This window comes from Exophiala mesophila (genome assembly GCF_000836275.1).
Source record: "Exophiala mesophila strain CBS 40295 unplaced genomic scaffold supercont1.2, whole genome shotgun sequence".
Lineage (NCBI taxonomy): Eukaryota > Fungi > Ascomycota > Eurotiomycetes > Chaetothyriales > Herpotrichiellaceae > Exophiala > Exophiala mesophila.
In genome coordinates this window covers 3,955,276-3,974,476 of record NW_015622505.1, presented here as the reverse complement: position 1 = coordinate 3,974,476, position 19,201 = coordinate 3,955,276, and the positions used below count along the sequence as shown (strand labels likewise).

General features: G+C 51.0%; 9 protein-coding genes across 13 annotated transcripts in view; 5 read left to right on the top strand and 4 right to left on the bottom strand.

Annotated features, from left to right (window-relative positions):
• The window catches only part of PV10_03219 (uncharacterized protein), a 4,239-nt gene extending 707 nt beyond the window's left edge, over nucleotides 1-3,532 (top strand). The window contains exons 2-4 of the mRNA XM_016367643.1: nucleotides 26-1,853; nucleotides 1,906-2,364; nucleotides 2,447-3,532. Of these exons, the coding sequence (XP_016227161.1) occupies nucleotides 26-1,853; nucleotides 1,906-2,364; nucleotides 2,447-3,192 (3,033 nt within the window). The 3' untranslated portion in view covers nucleotides 3,193-3,532. The remainder of the gene's footprint in view (nucleotides 1-25; nucleotides 1,854-1,905; nucleotides 2,365-2,446) is intronic.
• Nucleotides 3,533-3,572: 40 nt separating this feature from the next.
• Nucleotides 3,573-4,940, bottom strand: PV10_03218 (the record flags this gene model as incomplete). Of its 2 annotated transcripts, XM_016367642.1 has the most annotated exons (4): nucleotides 4,840-4,940; nucleotides 4,419-4,511; nucleotides 4,119-4,303; nucleotides 3,573-4,053 (listed from the first exon to the last, which is right to left on the bottom strand). In XM_016367642.1, the coding sequence occupies exons 1-4, from the start codon at nucleotides 4,840-4,842 to the stop codon at nucleotides 4,014-4,016; spliced, it is 321 nt and encodes a 106-aa protein (XP_016227160.1). In that variant the 5' UTR covers nucleotides 4,843-4,940. The 2 variants fall into 2 exon arrangements, with proteins under 2 accessions (XP_016227160.1, XP_016227159.1); XM_016367641.1 differs by having other exon boundaries at nucleotides 4,014-4,053; nucleotides 4,419-4,860.
• A 148-nt stretch (nucleotides 4,941-5,088) lies between these two features.
• PV10_03217 lies at nucleotides 5,089-6,693 on the top strand. Of its 3 annotated transcripts, none has more exons than XM_016367640.1 (3): nucleotides 5,089-5,120; nucleotides 5,268-5,728; nucleotides 5,812-6,693. In XM_016367640.1, exons 2-3 carry the CDS (start codon nucleotides 5,389-5,391, stop codon nucleotides 6,441-6,443), a joined length of 972 nt encoding a protein of 323 aa, XP_016227158.1. In that variant the 5' UTR covers nucleotides 5,089-5,120; nucleotides 5,268-5,388; the 3' UTR covers nucleotides 6,444-6,693. The 3 variants fall into 3 exon arrangements, with proteins under 3 accessions (XP_016227158.1, XP_016227157.1, XP_016227156.1); XM_016367639.1 differs by having other exon boundaries at nucleotides 5,102-5,195; XM_016367638.1 differs by having other exon boundaries at nucleotides 5,102-5,728.
• A 1,145-nt stretch (nucleotides 6,694-7,838) lies between these two features.
• On the bottom strand, nucleotides 7,839-9,599 carry PV10_03216 (uncharacterized protein). The gene is made up of 2 exons (XM_016367637.1): nucleotides 9,259-9,599; nucleotides 7,839-9,196 (listed from the first exon to the last, which is right to left on the bottom strand). The coding sequence occupies exons 1-2, from the start codon at nucleotides 9,397-9,399 to the stop codon at nucleotides 8,249-8,251; spliced, it is 1,089 nt and encodes a 362-aa protein (XP_016227155.1). The 5' UTR covers nucleotides 9,400-9,599; the 3' UTR covers nucleotides 7,839-8,248.
• A 212-nt stretch (nucleotides 9,600-9,811) lies between these two features.
• On the top strand, nucleotides 9,812-11,156 carry PV10_03215. Of its 2 annotated transcripts, XM_016367636.1 has the most exons (2): nucleotides 9,812-10,055; nucleotides 10,106-11,156. In XM_016367636.1, exons 1-2 carry the CDS (start codon nucleotides 10,019-10,021, stop codon nucleotides 11,005-11,007), a joined length of 939 nt encoding a protein of 312 aa, XP_016227154.1. In that variant the 5' UTR covers nucleotides 9,812-10,018; the 3' UTR covers nucleotides 11,008-11,156. The 2 variants fall into 2 exon arrangements, with proteins under 2 accessions (XP_016227154.1, XP_016227153.1); XM_016367635.1 differs by having other exon boundaries at nucleotides 9,812-11,156.
• On the bottom strand, nucleotides 10,871-12,231 carry PV10_03214 (uncharacterized protein). Its single transcript, XM_016367634.1, has 3 exons — nucleotides 11,881-12,231; nucleotides 11,566-11,652; nucleotides 10,871-11,472 (listed from the first exon to the last, which is right to left on the bottom strand). Exons 1-3 carry the CDS (start codon nucleotides 12,055-12,057, stop codon nucleotides 11,377-11,379), a joined length of 360 nt encoding a protein of 119 aa, XP_016227152.1. The 5' UTR covers nucleotides 12,058-12,231; the 3' UTR covers nucleotides 10,871-11,376.
• A 585-nt stretch (nucleotides 12,232-12,816) lies between these two features.
• Nucleotides 12,817-14,530, top strand: PV10_03213 (uncharacterized protein). Its single transcript, XM_016367633.1, has one exon. It carries the CDS (start codon nucleotides 13,102-13,104, stop codon nucleotides 14,026-14,028), a length of 927 nt encoding a protein of 308 aa, XP_016227151.1. The 5' UTR covers nucleotides 12,817-13,101; the 3' UTR covers nucleotides 14,029-14,530.
• On the bottom strand, nucleotides 13,338-15,293 carry PV10_03212 (uncharacterized protein). The gene has a single exon (XM_016367632.1). The coding sequence runs from the start codon at nucleotides 14,996-14,998 to the stop codon at nucleotides 14,144-14,146; it is 855 nt and encodes a 284-aa protein (XP_016227150.1). The 5' UTR covers nucleotides 14,999-15,293; the 3' UTR covers nucleotides 13,338-14,143.
• Nucleotides 15,294-16,593: 1,300 nt separating this feature from the next.
• Nucleotides 16,594-19,182, top strand: PV10_03211 (uncharacterized protein). The gene is made up of 2 exons (XM_016367631.1): nucleotides 16,594-17,751; nucleotides 17,810-19,182. The coding sequence occupies exons 1-2, from the start codon at nucleotides 17,317-17,319 to the stop codon at nucleotides 18,848-18,850; spliced, it is 1,476 nt and encodes a 491-aa protein (XP_016227149.1). The 5' UTR covers nucleotides 16,594-17,316; the 3' UTR covers nucleotides 18,851-19,182.
• The last annotated feature ends 19 nt before the right edge of the window (nucleotides 19,183-19,201 follow it).

The window sequence follows — 19,201 nt, the reverse complement described above, 5'->3', positions numbered from 1 at the left end:
ACGTGAACTGGTCATACGCCGGGAGGTCGAAGAACCTCCTCGCAGAGAAGAGCAGCCACGCTTCCAGGAACGTGAACTGGTCATACGCCGGGAGGGGGATCCTCGTAGCAACTATCCTTACGACATCCGCCGCGAACAACCTCCTACCACTGAAAGAGAGCTTGTCATTAGACGTACCACCGAGCGCGAGGAACCTCGAAGGGACGACGTCTCCATGGTCCGCTATGACGATCGCCCGCGCACGGACCTACGCTACCGCGATGACTACGACCGCGGCTTCGATGACCGTGACATCCAGCGCTTCACCCGTACCTCGGAGTTTTTCACTCAGCCTCAACCGCAGACTATCGTCATCCGCCAGGAGCCCATTATTATCAGGGAGCGAATTCGTGACGATGACTATCAAATTGTCCGCAAGTCAGATCTCGAAGAAGAGCGACAAGTCACCCGTCGCGAGCCGCGGGCTGAAGAGGATTTCTTTTATGAGAAGAAAGTCCGTGAGCGTATTGATGCGCCGGATGAATATCGACGAAGAGGCAGAGGTCGCTCTGTCAGCCCTCGCGATTCCGTCTCCCAAAGAGGCCGTGATTACAGCAGTGATGACAGCATGGTCTATGTCCGCAAAGAGACCAAAGAAGAAGAACGCGATGCCAGTCCAGACCGACGAAAGAACCTTGCCGCCGGTGTGGTAGCTGGCATTGGCGCCGCTGAGTTGCTGAGGAACCACAAAAAGAAAGAGGGTCGTGAGACCTCTCACGGCATAGGCCGCGTCGGCCGGGACCTTGGAGCTGGTGCTCTGGGAGCGGTTGCCGCAGAGGGCATCTCAAGGGCCAGGTCTGCCTATCGCAGTAAGAGCCGCCGCCGCTCCCGAGATCGCTCCCGAGATCGTCGCTCGCGCTCTCGTTCACGTCGGCGAAGCAGATCTCGTTCCCGTTCCCGTTCCCGTTCTCGTTCTCGCTCCGCATCCAGATCCAGGTTGAAGACTTTGGCCACTGCTGGTTTAGGTGCTGCAGCCCTGGCCGCTGTTGCGACCATCGCCACCAAGAAATTGGCCGGAAACAAGGACCAGGACCAGGACCAAGAACCGCCTCGACGCAGTCGGTCGCGACGCAGGAGGGAGGAAACTCTCACAGAACTCGAAAACGATCCCACTGCTGATGATGCTCGTAACCCCAAGCATCGCAACAAGCGTATCGCCGAAGCTGGTGCCGCGGGCGCCGTGGTTGCTGGCTTGATTGAACGAGCCAGGAGTCGCTCTCGTGCTCGCGAAGGCCGAGAACGCTCACAAAGCCGTGTGAGACAGGCATTACCCGTGGTCGCTGCTGGCTTGGGCAGCGCTGCTCTGGCAGGTCTTTACGAAAAGAACAAAGCCAAGAAAGAGGCTGAAGTCATCCAAAAAGAGGAACATCGACGTGCCCGATCGAGGTCGCGAAGTCGTGCTAGGTCGGACGCATACTATGATGGCCCAAGAGATGCAAATCTCAGTGCACCAGATTTGATCGAGTATGGCCACGGCCCAATGTATGGTAACAACTATGGCGCCGATTACTATGGCCGTCCTGCCCCACAAGACAATTACTACAGCAATGCTGTTGTACCTGCAGCGGCCGCTGCTGGCGCAACCGCATATGCTTCTCAGCGGGGTCCACGGAGCAGAAGTCGAAGCGCCAGTCGTGATCGACGTTCGGGAAGATCTGATAGGAGTTCCAGTTCATCCCCTGGCGGAGGAAAGCACCGTCGAAAGAAGTCTCGAGATGCCGCCAAACTTGCTGCTGCGGCCCCAACTGCACCAGCTGGGGCCAGTGCATATGACCGGCGCAAAGAAGAGAAGCGTGAAAGAAGAGCACGACGTCGTAAGCTGAAACAGATCCTGATTGAGCCTGACTGAACTAACATTTGTTCTAGAACGCGAGGAAGAAGCTACTGCTTATGGTCATGATGCCTACGATGACAGTTACCATCAGAGTGGACGACATTCTCCGACTCCGCCGCCCAACGATCCATATGCTTCTCAGCACGGCTTCTCCCAGCCAACCTACTATCCGGAGAACACTCAATTCCCACCTCCCCCAGGCTCGGTGCCTAATCAATATCCATCGCAACCAGATCCAACGCCCATCCAGCCAGGCGCCGCAGAACATCCTCCACAGGCAGCCTATGTTCCGCAGGCATATCCTCCGCAGGCATATCCTCCACCACCTCCTGGAGGACCCCCACCCGCCCCTACAAATTATGATGCATATGCTTCTGGCGCAAATCCTTATGCGCCACGTGGTCCCGAGAATGTGAGTGCTGAACCAGCTCCTGCATTTGGCAATCCTTTCGCACCTGCCATTCCTAATGACCAGCACCATTTGCCAGATGGTACGTCGTAGTTATGCGTCTTGGAGTTCTACATCTCGAAGATTCAAACTGTGTTGCAGCATGACTGACCTCGAACCTCTAGGTTTAAATCGAGAGATGCCAGATGTGCCAATGCCGCCCACTTTCAACGTCCAACCTGCATCTGAAATCGACACGGCCGTTCATTCAATCCCTGTCCCTCCTGGACCACTACCTCCGGTTGTCCCATTGGACCAGCCTCATGAGCATGAAAGTTCTCATCCTCGTTCTCACTCGCAACCTCCCCCAAGCTCTCGCAAAAGCGTCCAATTTTCTGAAACTCCTGAGATAACTACCTTTACTGAACCCACGGTTGCTGAAACAGATGGAGAGACTTCTGGCGGTCGCCGCCACCACCACCATCGTCATCGCCACACCAATTCTCGTGGTTATGACGCTGAAGATGATACTGACTCTACTGTCGATGACGGTCGAAGGAGGCGTGACGAGTATTCGTCCAGGAGGGGAGCAGATCGGGACGAGCAAGGAGGAAACTCCGAGCGAAGACGACACCACCATCGTCATCGCTCTTCTGACCCCACTGTCTATTCTTCTCGAGGTGAGGGAAGCTCACGAAGAGATGACTCACACATGAGACGGGTTCCAAGTCCTACAGATTCAGAGGCGACGATTGACTTGCCGTCACGTTTCGACGAGAAGGGAAGAAAGAAACAAGAGCCTGGTGATGACCCCCTGGCGGACCAATTTCAAGATATTCTACAAGGCAAGGGACCTGCAGGCAAAGTGATTGGAAATTTCATCGATGGGCTGTTCGGGTCAGATGACAAGAAAAAGCGAAGTAGCAGATGATCTACCGAACGAGATGGATCTTGACGATCTAGCCATCAAAATGGGGTGCAGGCAAGGTATCGTGATCGGACGTCGATGAAGTATGATGAAGATGAATGTTTCGGTCTTGTCTTGATTTAATGTTGAGCCACGATCTATGAAGTGATTGCACGAACATTGTCTGATGTCGGGCCTCCTCTGACCCCGCGGCAACACAACACGATTGACGACTTTGACGACTGTTAATGAAATAAAGTTATATCACATACGCCCAATGACCATTGATTCATATTTGATAATGTAGCCATTGATCGACGTTGGTGCGAAGATGGTTGGGCTGACCAGGATGAGGCGAGGCGAGGTATCATGTTGTGAAGGGGGGTTAGACATCAAAGCACGCATTTCAGAGACAAAACATGGTTAACATTTAGCGTGATAGTTGCGTAGGCGATTCTAGCCTTCCTGATGCCCATGCATGACTTAAAGTAGCTTTGTGCCACTATGTCATGACACACGGCTCTCCACGAAGTGCTACATGTCTGTTGGGGGGCAAGCAAGATATGCGCATTTCCATGGTCGAGACGTTCTTTCAACAATGGAAAAGAAAACCCCTCTCGACCCTCTCTATGTCGCAGATCCCACCGAACATACAATGCTCTGCTCTTCTCCCATCATGACATAAGAACGGTCGAAATTGGTTGGCTGCTTGATTGGTAGGTCGGTGGGTGGGTTAGGTTGGTCGTAGAACAAACACCTCGCGCATCATCTCCCATCTTCCATTTTCATCTCCCATCTCCCATCTCCCATCACCGCTCCTGAGATCATGTATTGTAATGTCACGCTTAGAAAACAAGAGCAGCACCCTTTGTCTTCTTGTCACCACTGTTGGAAGAATAGCATGGTTAGTTGTGAATCTCATGTTTGATAATAATGGTAGTAAAACGTACCCCAACTCAAAGTGCTTGCAACGCTTCAATGAAAGCTGTGCCTTGGTCTTGCATTGTGTGCATTCCAATCTCAACACGACCTTCTTGGTTGTCTTGGCCTTCTTGTGGAAGACGGGCTTGGTCTGACCACCATAACCGGATTGTTTGCGGTCGTATCGACGCTTTCCTTGAGCGAACAGCGAAGCCTTTTGAATTTGGTTAGTTTATGTTGTTCTCCTATTGTTCTCATATCGATATTTTCTCATTTCTCTAGCCGACGACCGAGAGGGATGAATGGAGGAGGGGGTTCGAAAAACATACTTTGCCGGCCTTGTACTGGGTGACTTTGTGTTGAGTGTGCTTTTTGCAGGTTTTACCCTTGCAGTATGTGCGACGTGTCTTGGGAACGTTGACCTGAATGCGAGAATTCGTGTCAGTAAGAGCTCTGTCTTGGTCTGGTCTTGCGTGCGCCATTCATCCGCCTCTTTTCCTAATCTTTGCCCGGGTGAATTTGGCGATAGTTTTCCTTAATTCCTTTCGTGATGAAAATAATCCTTTCGAGACCTGGCAAACTCGGATTCCGTCATAAACCGTCGCCTGCGAAGGGAGGTTGTATTTCGATCGTCTGTCACATTGCCTGCTCTGGCGAAAATGGCCATCCTCTCCATCTCTCTTTCTGTGTCGCGATTCACCAGGGCAAAGGTTCGGAAGGCTGATGAACATATTTCGGGTGTCTTCTTACCATTTTGACTGATTTCCTGGCTGGCGTTCCGTGGAATGGGTGGTGTAGCAATCGAGCGAGTTCAATCAGTGCCGTTGGAAGAAGTTGACCACCAAAGTCCCGCAGCCAAATGCCAAGACGCACAAGTTTTTGAGACAAGTCACGTTCTACTGCGGGTTTGTGTGTGGGGAGCGGGAATGGCAGGTATGCCGAGAGTAGTTTGGAGACTTGGAGATTCGGTTCAAAACAGCATCTAATCTTATCAGTCCACTTGGGCTGCGTCCTGGCTACGAGTTGGCATGGTAGGTCCATGTCCCCCATTATTGTCCTCCCCAAGTGCAACCCAGGTTGGTCAAAACTTTGGCAACACACGATAGGTGAGTGAGGGCATTGGCGGATCCTCCCGGCTGGCTTGCGTGTACAACAGCTTGACCACATCTTGAATATAGGTAGATGGAGTGGGAAGGCATCGAGTATTTGATGCCAGGCTTTGTTCGGGCCTCCATAGGTATCGCGCTTTAGGCTTCTTTGCCCTTAAACAAGGCCTCCAGCCCTCCTCGGTAAGCGACAATGGCCAAAGTCGCTTTTGAGGACCTGTCGGGTACTACTACGCCAGTCACCGGCAATCCTTACGATGGTTTGATCGTTAGCTGCCATGATGATCCAGCCCAAATCCAAGAACGTTATTCCTTGCATCGCACAACTCGCAATGCTCAGCAACGGGAGAAGATCCTTTCAGACAGTTTCTGTGGTTGGATCCTGGATGAACATTTGGTCAAGCTCGATGGGCCCCAAAGAGACCCGAGTTATGTTGATCCACGGAATTGCTTAGTGTTTTGGGGTCGTCCTACAAGCAAGGTCAAGGCATTGATCGATCTGATTCAATCCAAGCTGAAAGATGCTGCTCCGGGTAAGATGTCCCCAGAGAGCGGTGATGTATTAGAGTTATGGATGGATGAACTCGCCGGGCCGACCAACTGACTGAATTGCTAGATCTATGGTTGATGCCATTGGACAATCTTCATATCACGGTGATGGAGGTTGCGCACTCCAAGACCGAGGAGGAAATACAAAGCTTGATGAACATTCTCCAGGCACATTGTGAGCGCATTGCAGATCATACGCATGCTCATCGCGCTCGTCTTGTCAAGCCAGTACTAAGCTATGATTCGGCCGCCCTGGCCCTGTCATTTGTGCCTGCGGCGGGAGAGTCACTCTCACACGGACGAACCTTGGAGGACGATGCATATACATATCATCACTTGAGACGAGACACTTACGCGGCCTTGGTGGAAGCGGGCATCGAGGTCGGATCACGATATGTGGTTCCGTCAGCCCACCTCACCATTGCGAGGTTCAATTCGCCCAACGTATTCGGTGGGGATCCCCTGGATCCTAATCCGGCTCTTGATCCCAAGAAGCGCAGACACTGGATCAGCGAGATCGAAACCATCAACAAATGGTTGGAGGCCGAGTTCTGGACCCAGGGAGATCAACTCATGAAGCCTGGTGGTGAATGGATCGTGGGAGAAGAGAAAGGATTGGATTTCCGTAATGGCAGGCTATGGTATGGAGGTGGTGAAACAATCTATCTTGGCCAAGGCTTTGTTCATGGTGAAGTCTAAGGTTCTGGGAGGATAATGACAACAGGTGTGTGGAGGAGTCAAGGAGGGATGTAAGTATCTTTCTGATGGTGACGAGGGCTCTGGTTCAAGAATGCTCACCATCCAACGATGTCACCGAGATATCACCTCGTCCACGGATCAATGGAGGCCAGGCTTGTCAAGGCACGACATAGCAGACGTGACGACTAGAATGAATCACCGGGCAATGACAATGACGATTGCAATTGCAATTTGGTGACGTAAATTTGACATGTTTTCTACTATAGTGGCTATTTATTACAGTAGTAATCCTGGTGAATGAAGCCTTGTTGATTGAATTATGTCAGCAGTCTTATATATGCACCACGTGAGTAAATTGCCCCTCCAAAGATCAACATTATTACATTACGGTCTTACCCGCAGTTCTTCCATCATCATCAGGCCGCGCCGAGGTGACATTCATAATTCCATTACTTTTGTCTCCCTCCTGACTACCTAACCACTACGCTTTCACCTCTACTACACTCTCCTTACAAGTTCTTGACCAATTGACTACGCAGCCTTGCTCTAGACTCAGATACTAGAGAAGCCCTCTTTCCATACACACTGAACGACCTTTAGACGAAGCCGCCCCTCTCACATTCCATTCGCATTCGACTGGAAGGCTTTTAACAATGTTGATCAAGTATGCCGCCCAATCATCCAATCATGCTCTTTCCTCCTCAGGGCTCTTATCATGCGTGGCAACAGGTACTGACCAGGCGATTAGAGTGCGAACGTTGACGGGCAAGGAGATTGAGCTTGACATTGAGTCCGATTACAAGGTATGGCAACCAAACACATGATCGCGAGCGAGCAAGACCGCAAGGCACCACACCACACCACACCACACCACACCACACCACACTCCACCACACTCTAGCCTCTCGATCATGACCACAAACTCTTTACTCCCACACCCTACAAGATACTGACCCGGCTGTCTGAACTCAGGTGTCAAGAATAAAGGAACGAGTCGAAGAGAAGGAAGGCATCCCTCCTGTGCAGCAGAGATTGATCTACGGCGGCAAGCAAATGTAACATCCCCATTTCTTCTACGCCCAACTCGCACAGTCGCGGGGAGGGGGGAAAGAAGGAGCATTTTCAGCTGACAGACCACTCCAGGGCGGATGAAAAGACAGCCGAAGACTATGGTCTTGAAGGTGGCAACACACTACATTTGGTCCTTGCCTTGAGAGGTGGTCGATAGTACCCTAGGCCCGGCGCCGCTGCTGCCGTCGCCTTCGACGAATGGCAGAATGGGGCAACGATTCCATCCTACGGTGGAGATAAAACACATATAAGCGAGCAAGCATTCGATCCGGAACACACAGTACCCTTCCTCATCCTTTTAAACCCAACCCAACAAACAATCACGAACGCATGCGCAATGGATGGTCTTGAGAGGACCACATAGTTTCATGCATCAACATCAACGTGGGTCGATTCGACGGCGCCAGATGATTAGAGATTGTCCCGGATCAACAGAGACCTTTCTGTCCCTTTCTCTCTCTCTAGAATTTCTCCACATAGTTGACGCAAAATCCCAGACAAGCCAACAACTAAACCGACTGTATGCAGCCATTGTGCTCTGGGAGTCTGAAAGCGCCGCCAGATATCTTCAATTCCTTCCTTCCCAACGTTCTCAATACCAATAAATGCATCATAAACTCCATACCAAGTAAAAAATGAGGTCATCCATCCATCACAAACTCCCCGCTCAAAAAAAATCAAAATGTTTATCCAACCCAGGTACCTCATCCCGCAAATGTCCAACAATTCTTCTTTCATGACGGACCTCCCGCATCTCTAGCAATCCTCTTCACTGGCTGAATGAACATGGAAGAAGTCTGCTTGCGCTTCAAAGTTGTCACAGGCTGTGGTTTGACTTTCATCGGACTTGATATCCTTGGCGGACGGTCGAGGTGATCGATGGCGCTGAGTAGTGTCGATTTCGGGGTAGACGTAGCTCGTGTTGGTTGACGATGGTCCTGCTGGTCGTCCAGATCCGAATCTTCCAGAAAATCGGCCGTAAATTGAACATTGGCCGGCGCGGAGCTCGTCACTGGTTCTTTGCCGGACTTTAATGCCTTTAACCTCGCTTCGCGGTCACTCGTGAGATGATAATCAGTGTCAGGGGGAGGTCGACCAGGTCTGGGAGCATGTAAAGGCGGCCTGGACGTTGGTCGCGAGGCTGACAATGACGCGGAGAGCTTAGGTGGAGATGAGAATTGTGTTGTGGATGTCGAAGGCCGCCTTTTCAGATCTTCGACAAACTGTGTAGGCGCCTTGGTCACCATGGTAGCTCGCTTTTGTAGTTCATGCATCGGCCGGCTCATTTGACTCGAGCCGGCGCCTCTGGCTTCCTTCCTGATCTTTTCCATCAGAGTCATCTTGTTAGCCCCTTTACTGCCCGTCCGACCGCTGACGTAGTTGTGGTAGACTCTCGCCCTTCGACTAGGACCCTGCGCCGGAGTAGTTCGTGTGGTCATTTGCGTGACATTCTGCTCCTTTTGCTTGCTGATGGTTGCTAATGCGGCTTTAAGCATGGCTTCATCTGCCGTAGAAGATTCTTGGGCCTCTTTCTTCAACTTTCGGTACACTTTATACCAATTCTTAGGGTCGGATGGTCGATGCGGCTTCTGCTCCCAGTCCGGAATGTCTCGCTTGATGAATGACAGCCATATTTCGGAGTCACGGCCAATGATCTGCGGAGATGCTTGTTCGATTTGGTGCTATAGAGGTTCTCAGTTAGTTAGTGTTCTTTAAGACTGTCCATTGTCGCCGTTGCGCTCACCAATTTCTCCGGGCTCTCAATTTTTAGAAGGACTGGACGGATCAAGTCGTAGTCTAGGTCTCCAATATCTGTAATGCGAGCGCTATATCTTCCACAGGCTCGCCTTGCCATCTCGAACAGACTGTCCGCTCCTTGACGCATGGTGGCATAGGGCTCGACTTGACAAGGTGAAGCCAGTCATGTATTGGGTTTCATAAGTGGCAAGAACGAGTCGAGCCAAACGAACAGAAGGTCAGAAACGTGTCAGCTCCAGTATCTCTCGAGTGTCGTTAAGGCTCTGTCTATAATTGCTTTGTCCCTGGTTAAGCGGTGCAAGCGGTGCCAACAAAACGAAGTACCCGGGACTGCGTTCAATTGATTGTACCGAGTAAAGTAGATGTCCAGATTGGCTGGCTTCTGGCTGGCTGGTTAGGCGTGGGGTCCAGGTTCCCGCACCTGCAGTGTTGAGGGGCCACGGGGTCCGAGGGTCCGAGGACCTGGCCGCTTTCAGCGCCGCCTTGTCTCGTTGGCACTAAGGTTTCACCAGGAGCCGATTTGTTAATGCGCAGAAGCAGAAGCAGAAGCAGAAGCGTTTTGATCCTGACTCTTGAAATTCACCAAACACCATATCTGACACGTTGGTGAGCTGGGTGTCATCACCAGGCGGTCAGTTATTTCCAGGCAAATCATCGTGTTTCTGTTCGTCTGTCGAACTGCATCTCTGTACACAGTAACATCGCACAAGTCGATCCTTCGAGCATTCTGAAACCAGGATCCCATCATGACGACGTTCGTGGTTCTAGACCAAGCTGAAGAAGGTACATGCTCTCCACTGCGCGTGAAAAGCAGTCATTTCTGACAAGGATAGACAAATTACACGCAGAGCGCCTCCTCGGTATTGAAGAGCGACCGTTCAAACGTATCACGAAACGACTTCTCGCTCGCAATAACCCGATCAACGTCTTTCTCGACCGGACCTCTGAAGCTGATGGAGAACAGGTGGAAGCTGTGGAAGATGATGCGAGCGCACATGAGAAATTCCTGAAGGATGTTCAACGCTTCCGTGAAGAGATCATATTAGATTTTTCGGCCTTTGAAAGCAGCATCGCGCGGATACAGTACCTGCGTGCGGCCAATGAACGCGAAAGAGAACGATACGTCGCGGAGAAGCTGAAGATCGAACACACAGCTCAAGAAGTCCGAGATAACATCGCCAACCTACGAATTCGACTTGACGAAGCGCAGAAAACATTGGCGGTTCGCAAAACATACGATGTACTGTCGGACAAGATTACCAGAAACGCCGCACTAAAGCCCCGGGACGAGCAGCATGTGAACATTGAGAAACTCAAGGCTGAGATTGAGGAGTTGGAGAGGGAGTCACAGGAGCATAATCAGGCGTGGGTAGAAAGAAGAGAGCAATTCGTCAAGGTGGTGGAAGAGGCACAGAACTTGAGGAGGGTGATTCGAGATGAAAAGGAGCCGGAGAAGGAGGAAGAAGATCAAGAAGATGATGAGAATCTATTGCACGTTGGCAGGGAACGCGACGGAGGATCCAACACAGGAACACCTCGACCGACAGATGATGCACCAACACCATTCACAGCACACCGAGGGGTGGGAACGCCGAGGTCGAATGTCGGTGATGCAACCCCTCTTAGGGTGATAGAAGAAGATATCGACATGGAGGAAGTGAAATCTGGAGAGGCCGAAGATGCATTGCCCAGGGTCGTGGTGGAGAAGCCAAGCGATGCGATGGACATGACGTGAAGGAATTGGTTCTGTGTCTGGAAGTTGCCCAGTCCTGATTGCTGAGGCAAGGAGAAATGTTACACTAGATACCCCCAAGACCATGGACCTCGGCCATGGACCAGACCCTGTCATACAGCAGACTGCATTCTGAGCCAAGTCAACTCGTGGTTTTTTGATATCATGTTGATATTGTTACATGTAGATTGTGTCGCCGTTCCGTCTGGGGATGGACAGATCGTTGAACGCAGGCAGCAGGCATGCCGTACGGAGAGGCTAGACTATCGAACCGAGTCCGTTGCAGCACCGAAGCCGTGAAATTGTCAGGTATCTGGTGGGGCTTCCGGGGATGATATATTCGGACAGCCCGTCTGGCCCTTAAGGGGTGCTTTACTGGCCGGCAATAGGGTCATCTTTCTGCGCTTCTTTGGCTGCTTTGAGAACGTCAAAGGCGGTATTTCGTTCCTCGTCCGTACTGGCCGTATCCTGTCACTCAAGAGATTAGTCAATCGGCCGAACAATTGACCCAACCACCGCTTCATTGGATGCTTGAGCTCGACTCCACTTGACGTTACTCACCAAGAGACTCTCCAATTTCTCGCGGGCACTGGTAATGCGTTCGCGCAAAGCGGGGATGACTGCCTTGGTCTCGTCCAGGGCTCGACGCTGTTATAGTCATCGAACAAGGTCAGCAATATCCTCGGAGGGCGAGGGCAGGGAGGAAGCTAAGCCCCCACAGAAGAAAACATGGTGCATTCATTTCTCATCTGCCTTTTATACTCGAGAAGGCACGATCGTTCTCTCTGCGATTCCAACCGCACGCCTCATCTTGGGAGACAGCGTCCTACACAGCGCAGGTCTTGGCAACATAAAATATAGGAGATTGGCACATACCTCTTGCTTCAAGAGGAAAGCTTGATTGCCATCACTGTCAGCGGAGGTAGCTGGATCTTGCTTCTCGAGCTTTTGGATTCTCGCTTCCTGCTGCTCTTGTTCTTTGTAGTAAGAGGCCTCTTCCTTGAGCAGACGCTGCAGTGACGAGGTCGCAATCTGAATCTGTGATGGTGCCATCAGAATAGACTGTTGATGGAGATGATGTTGGCACAAAGTTTTGTATGACACACTCTTCTACACCTGCACGTAAGGCTTGGTGTACTAGTCTCCGGGTAGTGTTGACAGGTATGACTTGTTGAGTGGTGGATTTAGTCGTCTTTCTTGTGGTCTGGTTTGCGTGTTCTGTTCTAGTTGATCCCTGAGTTGGAAGGTGCGATTGCCCCACATAGAAGGAGATGACGTTGATGGGCACCAAATCAGTAGGCAGGCACGTAGCCAGTTAGGCAGGCGGAAGGCCCGAGGGCCCCTCGGCTGAGAGTCTTCTACTCCGTAGGTGCAGCACCTTATGTAAGATGGCACGTGGGCATCAAAGAAGGTACTTGCCTGACCTGTCGTGCCTGCTTTGTCCGCCGCCAGACTTCATTGCTTATGAGCAGCGAGAGACCAATGGCCCCAGAGGATCACAAATATGCCTATACATGCAGATCATATTATTCCACGCTCCAAATACCACTCCTTTTCATTGTATGCCCTTCTCGAGCAAGTATTAATGCTCGTCAGGCGGTCTCCAAGAGCCCGAGGCGCCGACGGCTGCACTGGTGACGCACAGTGACAAAAGGCTCCCATAGCCCCCATGCTGTCAAGCTTTGAACGTTCCCCAAGGAAGTTTGGCCTATTATCTGATTCGGGAAATGAATGTCATCAAGGCTCACTAATGACTAGACACCATTCTCTTTTATCTGAACGATTTCCGTGTGCTGACAAAGGCCTGACAACGTTGGTCAATAGACTCCCCATTCTTCCGTCTACGAGCTACCTGTTTTGGAATTCACGATGCTAATCGGTCGTTTTCACTTATAGAGTTCTCAACAGTCTTTGCCTTGTATGAGGGCCCCTCGGGCTCAAGCACTTGAGTGTATAAGTATTCCAACCCCAGGTTGGTCAAATAATCCTTCACCAACGTTGTCAAACAGAACTCTACTATCCACAGATTTGCTGTGCGTAGTTTGACCACTGAACCATCCCCAGCCAAACAAGAGAAGAAACCAGATTCATCTCAATATGACTATGCGAGCCATCACAGTCTCCTCCTGGGGAGCTTCTCCCGCCTTTTCGTCAAGTCATCCATCTCCTGCTGCACCAACCTCGGATCAAGTCACACTCAAGATTCTCGCTGCAGGCCTCCATCAACTGGTTCGTGCCCAGGCGTCAGGCACACATTACAGTACCACCTCAGCCACATTGCCATATGTCCCTGGTTCTGACGGTGTCGGCGTCACTCCTGATGGTCAGACAGTCTATTTCAGCAGCATCGCCACAGGCGGCGCCTTTGCTGAATCAATCACCGTCCCCAAGTCTGCCATCACCCCGATCCCAGAAGGCGCTGACCCTGTGCAAATCGCTGGATTGTTGAATCCTGGCATGTCCTCGTGGATGGCACTGAAGACTCGCACCGAGAATCTCCCTGCAAAATTCACTGTCGCCATCGTAGGAGTGACAGCCATCTCTGGCAAAGTGGCAGTCCAATTTTCGCGTCTTATTGGCGCCGGTCGTGTCATTGGCCTAGCACGAAACGCAAAGGAGCTCGCGGCCATCGACCTCGACGAGCGCATTGTGCTCAAGGACAACCCTGAGGAGACCGACTACTCGACGCTGGGTGATGTTGATGTCATTCTCGACTATCTTTATGGCCCAGGCATAATGGCATTGTTGAACGCGCTCAAGTCTTCTGTGCCGACCCAGTATGTTCAAATTGGATCAATGGCATCGCAAGATCTTTCATTTCCCGCGGCCATATTCCGCTCCAAGAACCTAACAATTAGAGGCTCTGGCCCTGGTGCATGGTCTGGAGCACAATTTGGAGAACAGTTGCCGTCACTGTTGGCCGCAGTGGCCAAGTTGCCCAATCTCGATCTCAAGGTGAGGAAACTCGAAGATGCAGAGCAGGCGTGGGCAGCTAAAAGAGATCGAACGGTCTTTGTCCCTTGACTAGAGTCAGGCCGTGACAAAGATATGGCTAAAGAGGCTCGGGTTATGGCACAACTGTAGATGAGACAGAGGTGATAGTCTGTTTAATCAAAGTGACATTTGAATGGGAATCTCCCTAAACTCCCACCTCTATCTCGATCCAAACACATTTGATGGTGTTTGTTTCGAGGAGCCCCATTTCATTTTCCATGCGGAAACTCACGTCACGGAATCTAGTGTTGACTGCAATCTCGTCTTGCCTCAAGACTCTAGACTCACGTTCCTTCTGTCTGGCAGCTTCCATCTCAGTCTCCCGGGTGACGTCTGGACTCCTCCAACCTAGATCCCACTTGCCCGTCTCGCCTGTAGGATCATGTTCGGGGCTTGGTAGCTGAGGCATGGCGCGCTTGAACCAGGACTTTTTGGCAGGACGGGATGGTAAAGGAGCAGATGATTGAGGGATCAAGTTTTGCTGGGTTGGAGATCGAGAAGACGATCCGTAGCTTGCAGCAGGGTCCAGGGGGTCTTGCGGTGGCGTAACGCCAGTCAATTCTCTTCGTAGGAGAATGTCCAATTCATTGAGAACAGGCTGTTGGATCCAGAAACTATTGCGATTGCCATCGCCCGTCATTTCTATCACCGAGCCTGTCGTGTTGAGCACCTGGAAAGAAGGGGAGACAACATTCTGGGCGGTGATGGGTTTGTGAGGACCGGAATGAGAAAGACAGTCTGATGGGACGAGAAGGATGGTCAAGTTGTTGACGGCATTAGATAGGTGTTCTAAGAAACAAGGGACAATAAAGTCAGTAATCTGTTGCTGGATGCGGCGGGTGCGTTCTAGACGGATGAGTGATGTCGAGTTTGAAGGGGATTTCTCTCTTTGTAAAGATGGTGCTGATCTTGTAAGGTTTCCACCATTTGGGGCAATGGATTCTTCATAGCTAGGAGCAGGTTCGGAGGGATCCCATGACGGGAGAAGCTGCTTAGACATGATGGTTCAGAAATGGAAGATGTTTTAGAGGGTGAGCAGGAATCACTTTGAGGAGCAGAGTCGAAGAGGGTTGAGAGGTAAGTTGGCAATCTATTCAGACGGAGGCAAGGTGAGCTCTCAATTGTTGAGATAGACACGTCGGCATCAATCTTGACAGATTCACCGAGGGGTCAGGGTGTTGAGGTGGATATCGAGGTGGCTGTAATCTTCACAAACGAATCCGTTAGATATATCGCGGTCCATTCCTCTATGTGACGTAGAGACAGCGGAGTGGAGTAAGTGGATGGTTCGTACAGTAAGTACATGGGTCTAGGAAGCAAACACTGCCTGGTGAGGCACTCTGCCACTCTGTTCAATTAGTGTTGGAGTTTCATATCAAGATCAAGACAAAACATCAGATTCAGGAGCTAAGCGAGGCTCAGCCTCATAAGCGGGCGACAGCCTTATAGGCTCGCACTTAGTGACACTTCCTGTGCTGGGGGGCCGAGGGGCCGATGGCCTCCTTGGGCTCCTTGGGGCATTGGAATTTGCCCAGGGAGCCAAGGATGCCGCCAGGTGGCAAAACATGGGGGTGGGCACCGGCGCCAGGCAAACTCCAGCTCGCTTAATTAAGCTGCGGTTCTGCGGTTCGGGGTTCTAGAAGATAAATCCTCCGACATTGATTGATAGATGGCTACGCCCGACAGCATTATCCGAATACGTGGGACATGTTGGCTCGCCTTAAAAAGACTTTGGCATACATTGATCTACCCGCACATCGTAGTACTCAATAGGCATCATATGACAGTAGAACAGGGTTCAGGCAACGGCGATGGTCAAGGCAGAATGTGGAGAGAGCTTGAAAGTGTTTATTGATAGGATGGTTTGAGGGAGATATGCATGCTAGGACTTGAAGTCCATTAGGCATCTCAGTATTACTCTCCGGTTAAGGCTCTGGAGAAAGATACGGCCAATCCCCAAACACACAGCGCCGTTAGACGACAGATAGCCCACTGCTGTGCATCTTGCTGTGCATCTTGCTGTTTCTGCTTCAGATGCATCAAGTTTCAAGGCGCTGCAATCAGCCTCACCATCTGCACCTACGCCAACTCAGAGCAACAGACTCTACATGCAGTACGAGAAACCTGATTAAATTATATCCCTCGCAGAACATGATATCTCTCTCCACCAAAATCAACCTCGTTCCTTTCTCGTATTGAAGATGCAACCAACAATACCAACCACTCAGACTCGGACATGACTGCACATGCATCCATTTCCTTGACACATGTTTAGATATAGTACACTTCGTACGGGCCACACTAACTTTGGCAGCCTCACAATTCGTGATTCACACTTGACTATGCGTACCAAGACGCCCACTCCAAGACTCAGATGCCGATTCACCCGTGAAGAGATCCATTCTACAATAATGAGTCTTTTACTACTCCGTACTGTATATTCTACTGTATGCTGCGGATCACCTTTGCGGGGCACAGATGCCTGATAGTTGCAAGGCAGTCATCACATGATTCCGCCCGTGATTCCTTAGCGGATATTAGCGTCTTACCAGTTCAATTTAGTTCCCTCACAGCCACTGCGCGTCAAAGCTAAGCAACTAATCCACTTCAAGACCCATAAACAAGTTCTCTACGAGTCAAGTAGTACGAGCTCTACTGTGACTTGCGCATTTCCAACCACTCACATCTCTGCATCGAAGCATGCACGGTATGATCGCCCCTTCCCTCCCATTTCCTAGGATATCGTCACACTATCGCGTGACCAACTCTCTTCTCTTGGAGATCTTCATGGACCCTCACGACCCGCTCTCATCCTCGTCCTTCTAGAGTATCAATGGAACAATCGACACCCTGTCACTATCAGGGGTCCTCAGTTCCGCTGTCCATACAGCCCAATCCACGCGCATCATTCTTGCAGCACGGAACTCGGGTCCATCAGATCCGCCTGGTTCAGCTCGCGGACCATACCAATCCTTGGGGTGCTTCCACAAGATGGCAGTGTTCGACGAGGCAGCCTTGCCGCACCGTCTATGGATCCCCTTGCAAAGGTAGGCGTAGTAGGTTCATCATTGGAATGCATCGTTTGCTGTTTGCATATCCATATTCATGGCATATAAAGTACTTCACTTATCACAGACCTCGATTGGAACTTCCTTCTCTCGTCACACAACCCAACGGCGGCTGCACTTGTACTACCAGCCAACACGAGCACAACTACATTCAACAGTCTTTAATCCTTCCCTGCTTTGACCCGGCCGACTAATTCATTCGCATTCCTGAGCATTTTCCCTCAATCACCACACCCAACCACTCGTCAAAATGTGGTATCACATCTCCGAGGCCAACGAGTACCTCGTTGTCACCGGTGCCGGTGTTGAAGATGTCCGCATCGTCAAGAAGGCCTTTGTGTATCCTTGGCAAAAGGTTGCCAGGATATCCGTCTCGCCCTTTGACTTTTCGCTCAATCTTCAGGCCATGACCATCGAGAAGTTGCAATTTGCTCTACCTGCAGTCTTCACCATTGGCCCAGACAACAAACCAGAAGCTCTTAAGAAATATGCTCTTCTCCTGAGTGGCAACCCAGACGGAACTTCCACTACCCGAGGCAAAAGCACCGGAGCCGTCATCGTTCCCACTCAACGCGGCCATGTCCAAGACATTGTCAAGGGCATCATCGAGGGTGAAACCCGAGTCATTGTCTCCTCTATGACTATGGAGGAAATCTTCAAAGAACGCCAAGTCTTCAAGCAAAAGGTTGGTTTCCCTACTCTAAGGCCTTCCCTCCTCGAATCAGCTCTAACCCCCTCTCCAGGTCATTGAAAACGTTCAGAAAGAATTGGACCAATTTGGTCTCTGCATCTACAATGCCAACGTCAAGGAACTCCAAGATACACCCGGCTCAGAATACTTTGCCTTCCTTTCTCGAAAGGCACATGAAGGCGCCTCCAACCAGGCCCGTATCGATGTGGCTGAAGCACGCATGCGCGGTGAGATTGGAGAGGCCGGTAAGAGAGGCCACACCAAACAGGAGATCTCCAAGATCGAAGCAGAGACGGCTGTGCTTGAGACCAAGCGGAAAGCCGACAAGGCACAAGCTGATGCCGAGCTCACAAAGAAACAAACGGAGCTCGACATGGGCATTCAAATGGCCCAGATCCAAGCCCGCCGCGCAGCTGAAGCACGTGATGCCGAATTGCAGAAGAATGTCGAACTCAAGAAGGCCGCCACGGAACTTGAACGGTTGAGAGCTAAAGATCTTGTACGAGCGCAGATCTCCAAGGAGACCGCCCAACAAGAAGCCGATGCCCTGTTCTATCGCGACTCCAAGACCGCCGACGCTAAAGCCTACGCAGAGAAGCAAGATGCCGACGCCAACCTGTTCCGTCAACAACTCGAAATCCAAGCGAACGTCGAACGACAAACCAAAGAAGCCGATGCCTTGTTCCATGCCAAGATGCGCGAGGCCGAAGCCACCAAGGCACAGGCCGAAGCATACAAAGCCCTAGCTGACGCCTTTGGCGGACCTCAAGGCCTACTGACCTACATGATGCTGAAAGAAAACACACACGAAAAACTTGCTCTTGCCAACGCCAAGGCCATCCAAGGCCTACAACCCAAGATCACCGTTTGGAACACGGGCTCCGATGGTACAGGCGCCGGGGCTGAAGCTGCGGGCATCGCCCCAATCAAGAATCTCATGCAAAGTCTGCCCCCATTGTTCAGCACCATCCATGATCAGACTGGTATTGCTCCGCCTAATTGGATGGTGCAGATGCCCAAGCAAGACCAATCTGGTCTCAGTGACTTGGAGAAGAAGAAGCAGCAGCTGATCAACGGCGACAAGACTCATTGATCTACCCTGATCTGAACAGATCAATTATACCCCGACCCACGACCACATCCACTCGACCACATCCATTAGCATACCATTTCTTTTGTCAGTTTATCCAGCATACTACGCACAGTCCAATCATCATATCATTGGAAAGGGAAGGAAGATGACTCCAAGTGAGCTGGAGTCAGAAGGGCCATGCTTGAAGAGATTGTGAGGCCTACCTGTACATTTAGTTGCGAAATGTTTCCGCATGTTTTATCGCTGAATACCCATTATATCTGTATCATTGATTATTACTTTTGTATCAACTACAATCTATTCCACATCTTTCATACTTCATCTCATGTAGCAGTTTTTCTCATCATTCCC

Coding starts and splice junctions, on each gene's coding strand:
- PV10_03212 (XM_016367632.1), bottom strand. CDS start 14,998: ATGTCTAAGCAGCTTCTCCCGTCATGGGATCCCTCCGAACCTGCTCCT.
- PV10_03214 (XM_016367634.1), bottom strand. CDS start 12,057: ATGGCACCATCACAGATTCAGATTGCGACCTCGTCACTGCAGCGTCTG. Junction 11,653..11,880: donor CTTTCCTCTTGAAGCAAGAG/GTATGTGCCAAT, acceptor TGACTATAACAG/CGTCGAGCCCTGGACGAGAC. Junction 11,473..11,565: donor AGAAATTGGAGAGTCTCTTG/GTGAGTAACGTC, acceptor CTTGAGTGACAG/GATACGGCCAGTACGGACGA.
- PV10_03216 (XM_016367637.1), bottom strand. CDS start 9,399: ATGCGTCAAGGAGCGGACAGTCTGTTCGAGATGGCAAGGCGAGCCTGT. Junction 9,197..9,258: donor TTGAGAGCCCGGAGAAATTG/GTGAGCGCAACG, acceptor GAACCTCTATAG/CACCAAATCGAACAAGCATC.
- PV10_03213 (XM_016367633.1), top strand. CDS start 13,102: ATGACTATGCGAGCCATCACAGTCTCCTCCTGGGGAGCTTCTCCCGCC.
- PV10_03215 (XM_016367635.1), top strand. CDS start 10,060: ATGCTCTCCACTGCGCGTGAAAAGCAGTCATTTCTGACAAGGATAGAC.
- PV10_03217 (XM_016367640.1), top strand. CDS start 5,389: ATGGCCAAAGTCGCTTTTGAGGACCTGTCGGGTACTACTACGCCAGTC. Junction 5,729..5,811: donor GCTGAAAGATGCTGCTCCGG/GTAAGATGTCCC, acceptor CTGAATTGCTAG/ATCTATGGTTGATGCCATTG.
- PV10_03211 (XM_016367631.1), top strand. CDS start 17,317: ATGTGGTATCACATCTCCGAGGCCAACGAGTACCTCGTTGTCACCGGT. Junction 17,752..17,809: donor GCCAAGTCTTCAAGCAAAAG/GTTGGTTTCCCT, acceptor CCCCCTCTCCAG/GTCATTGAAAACGTTCAGAA.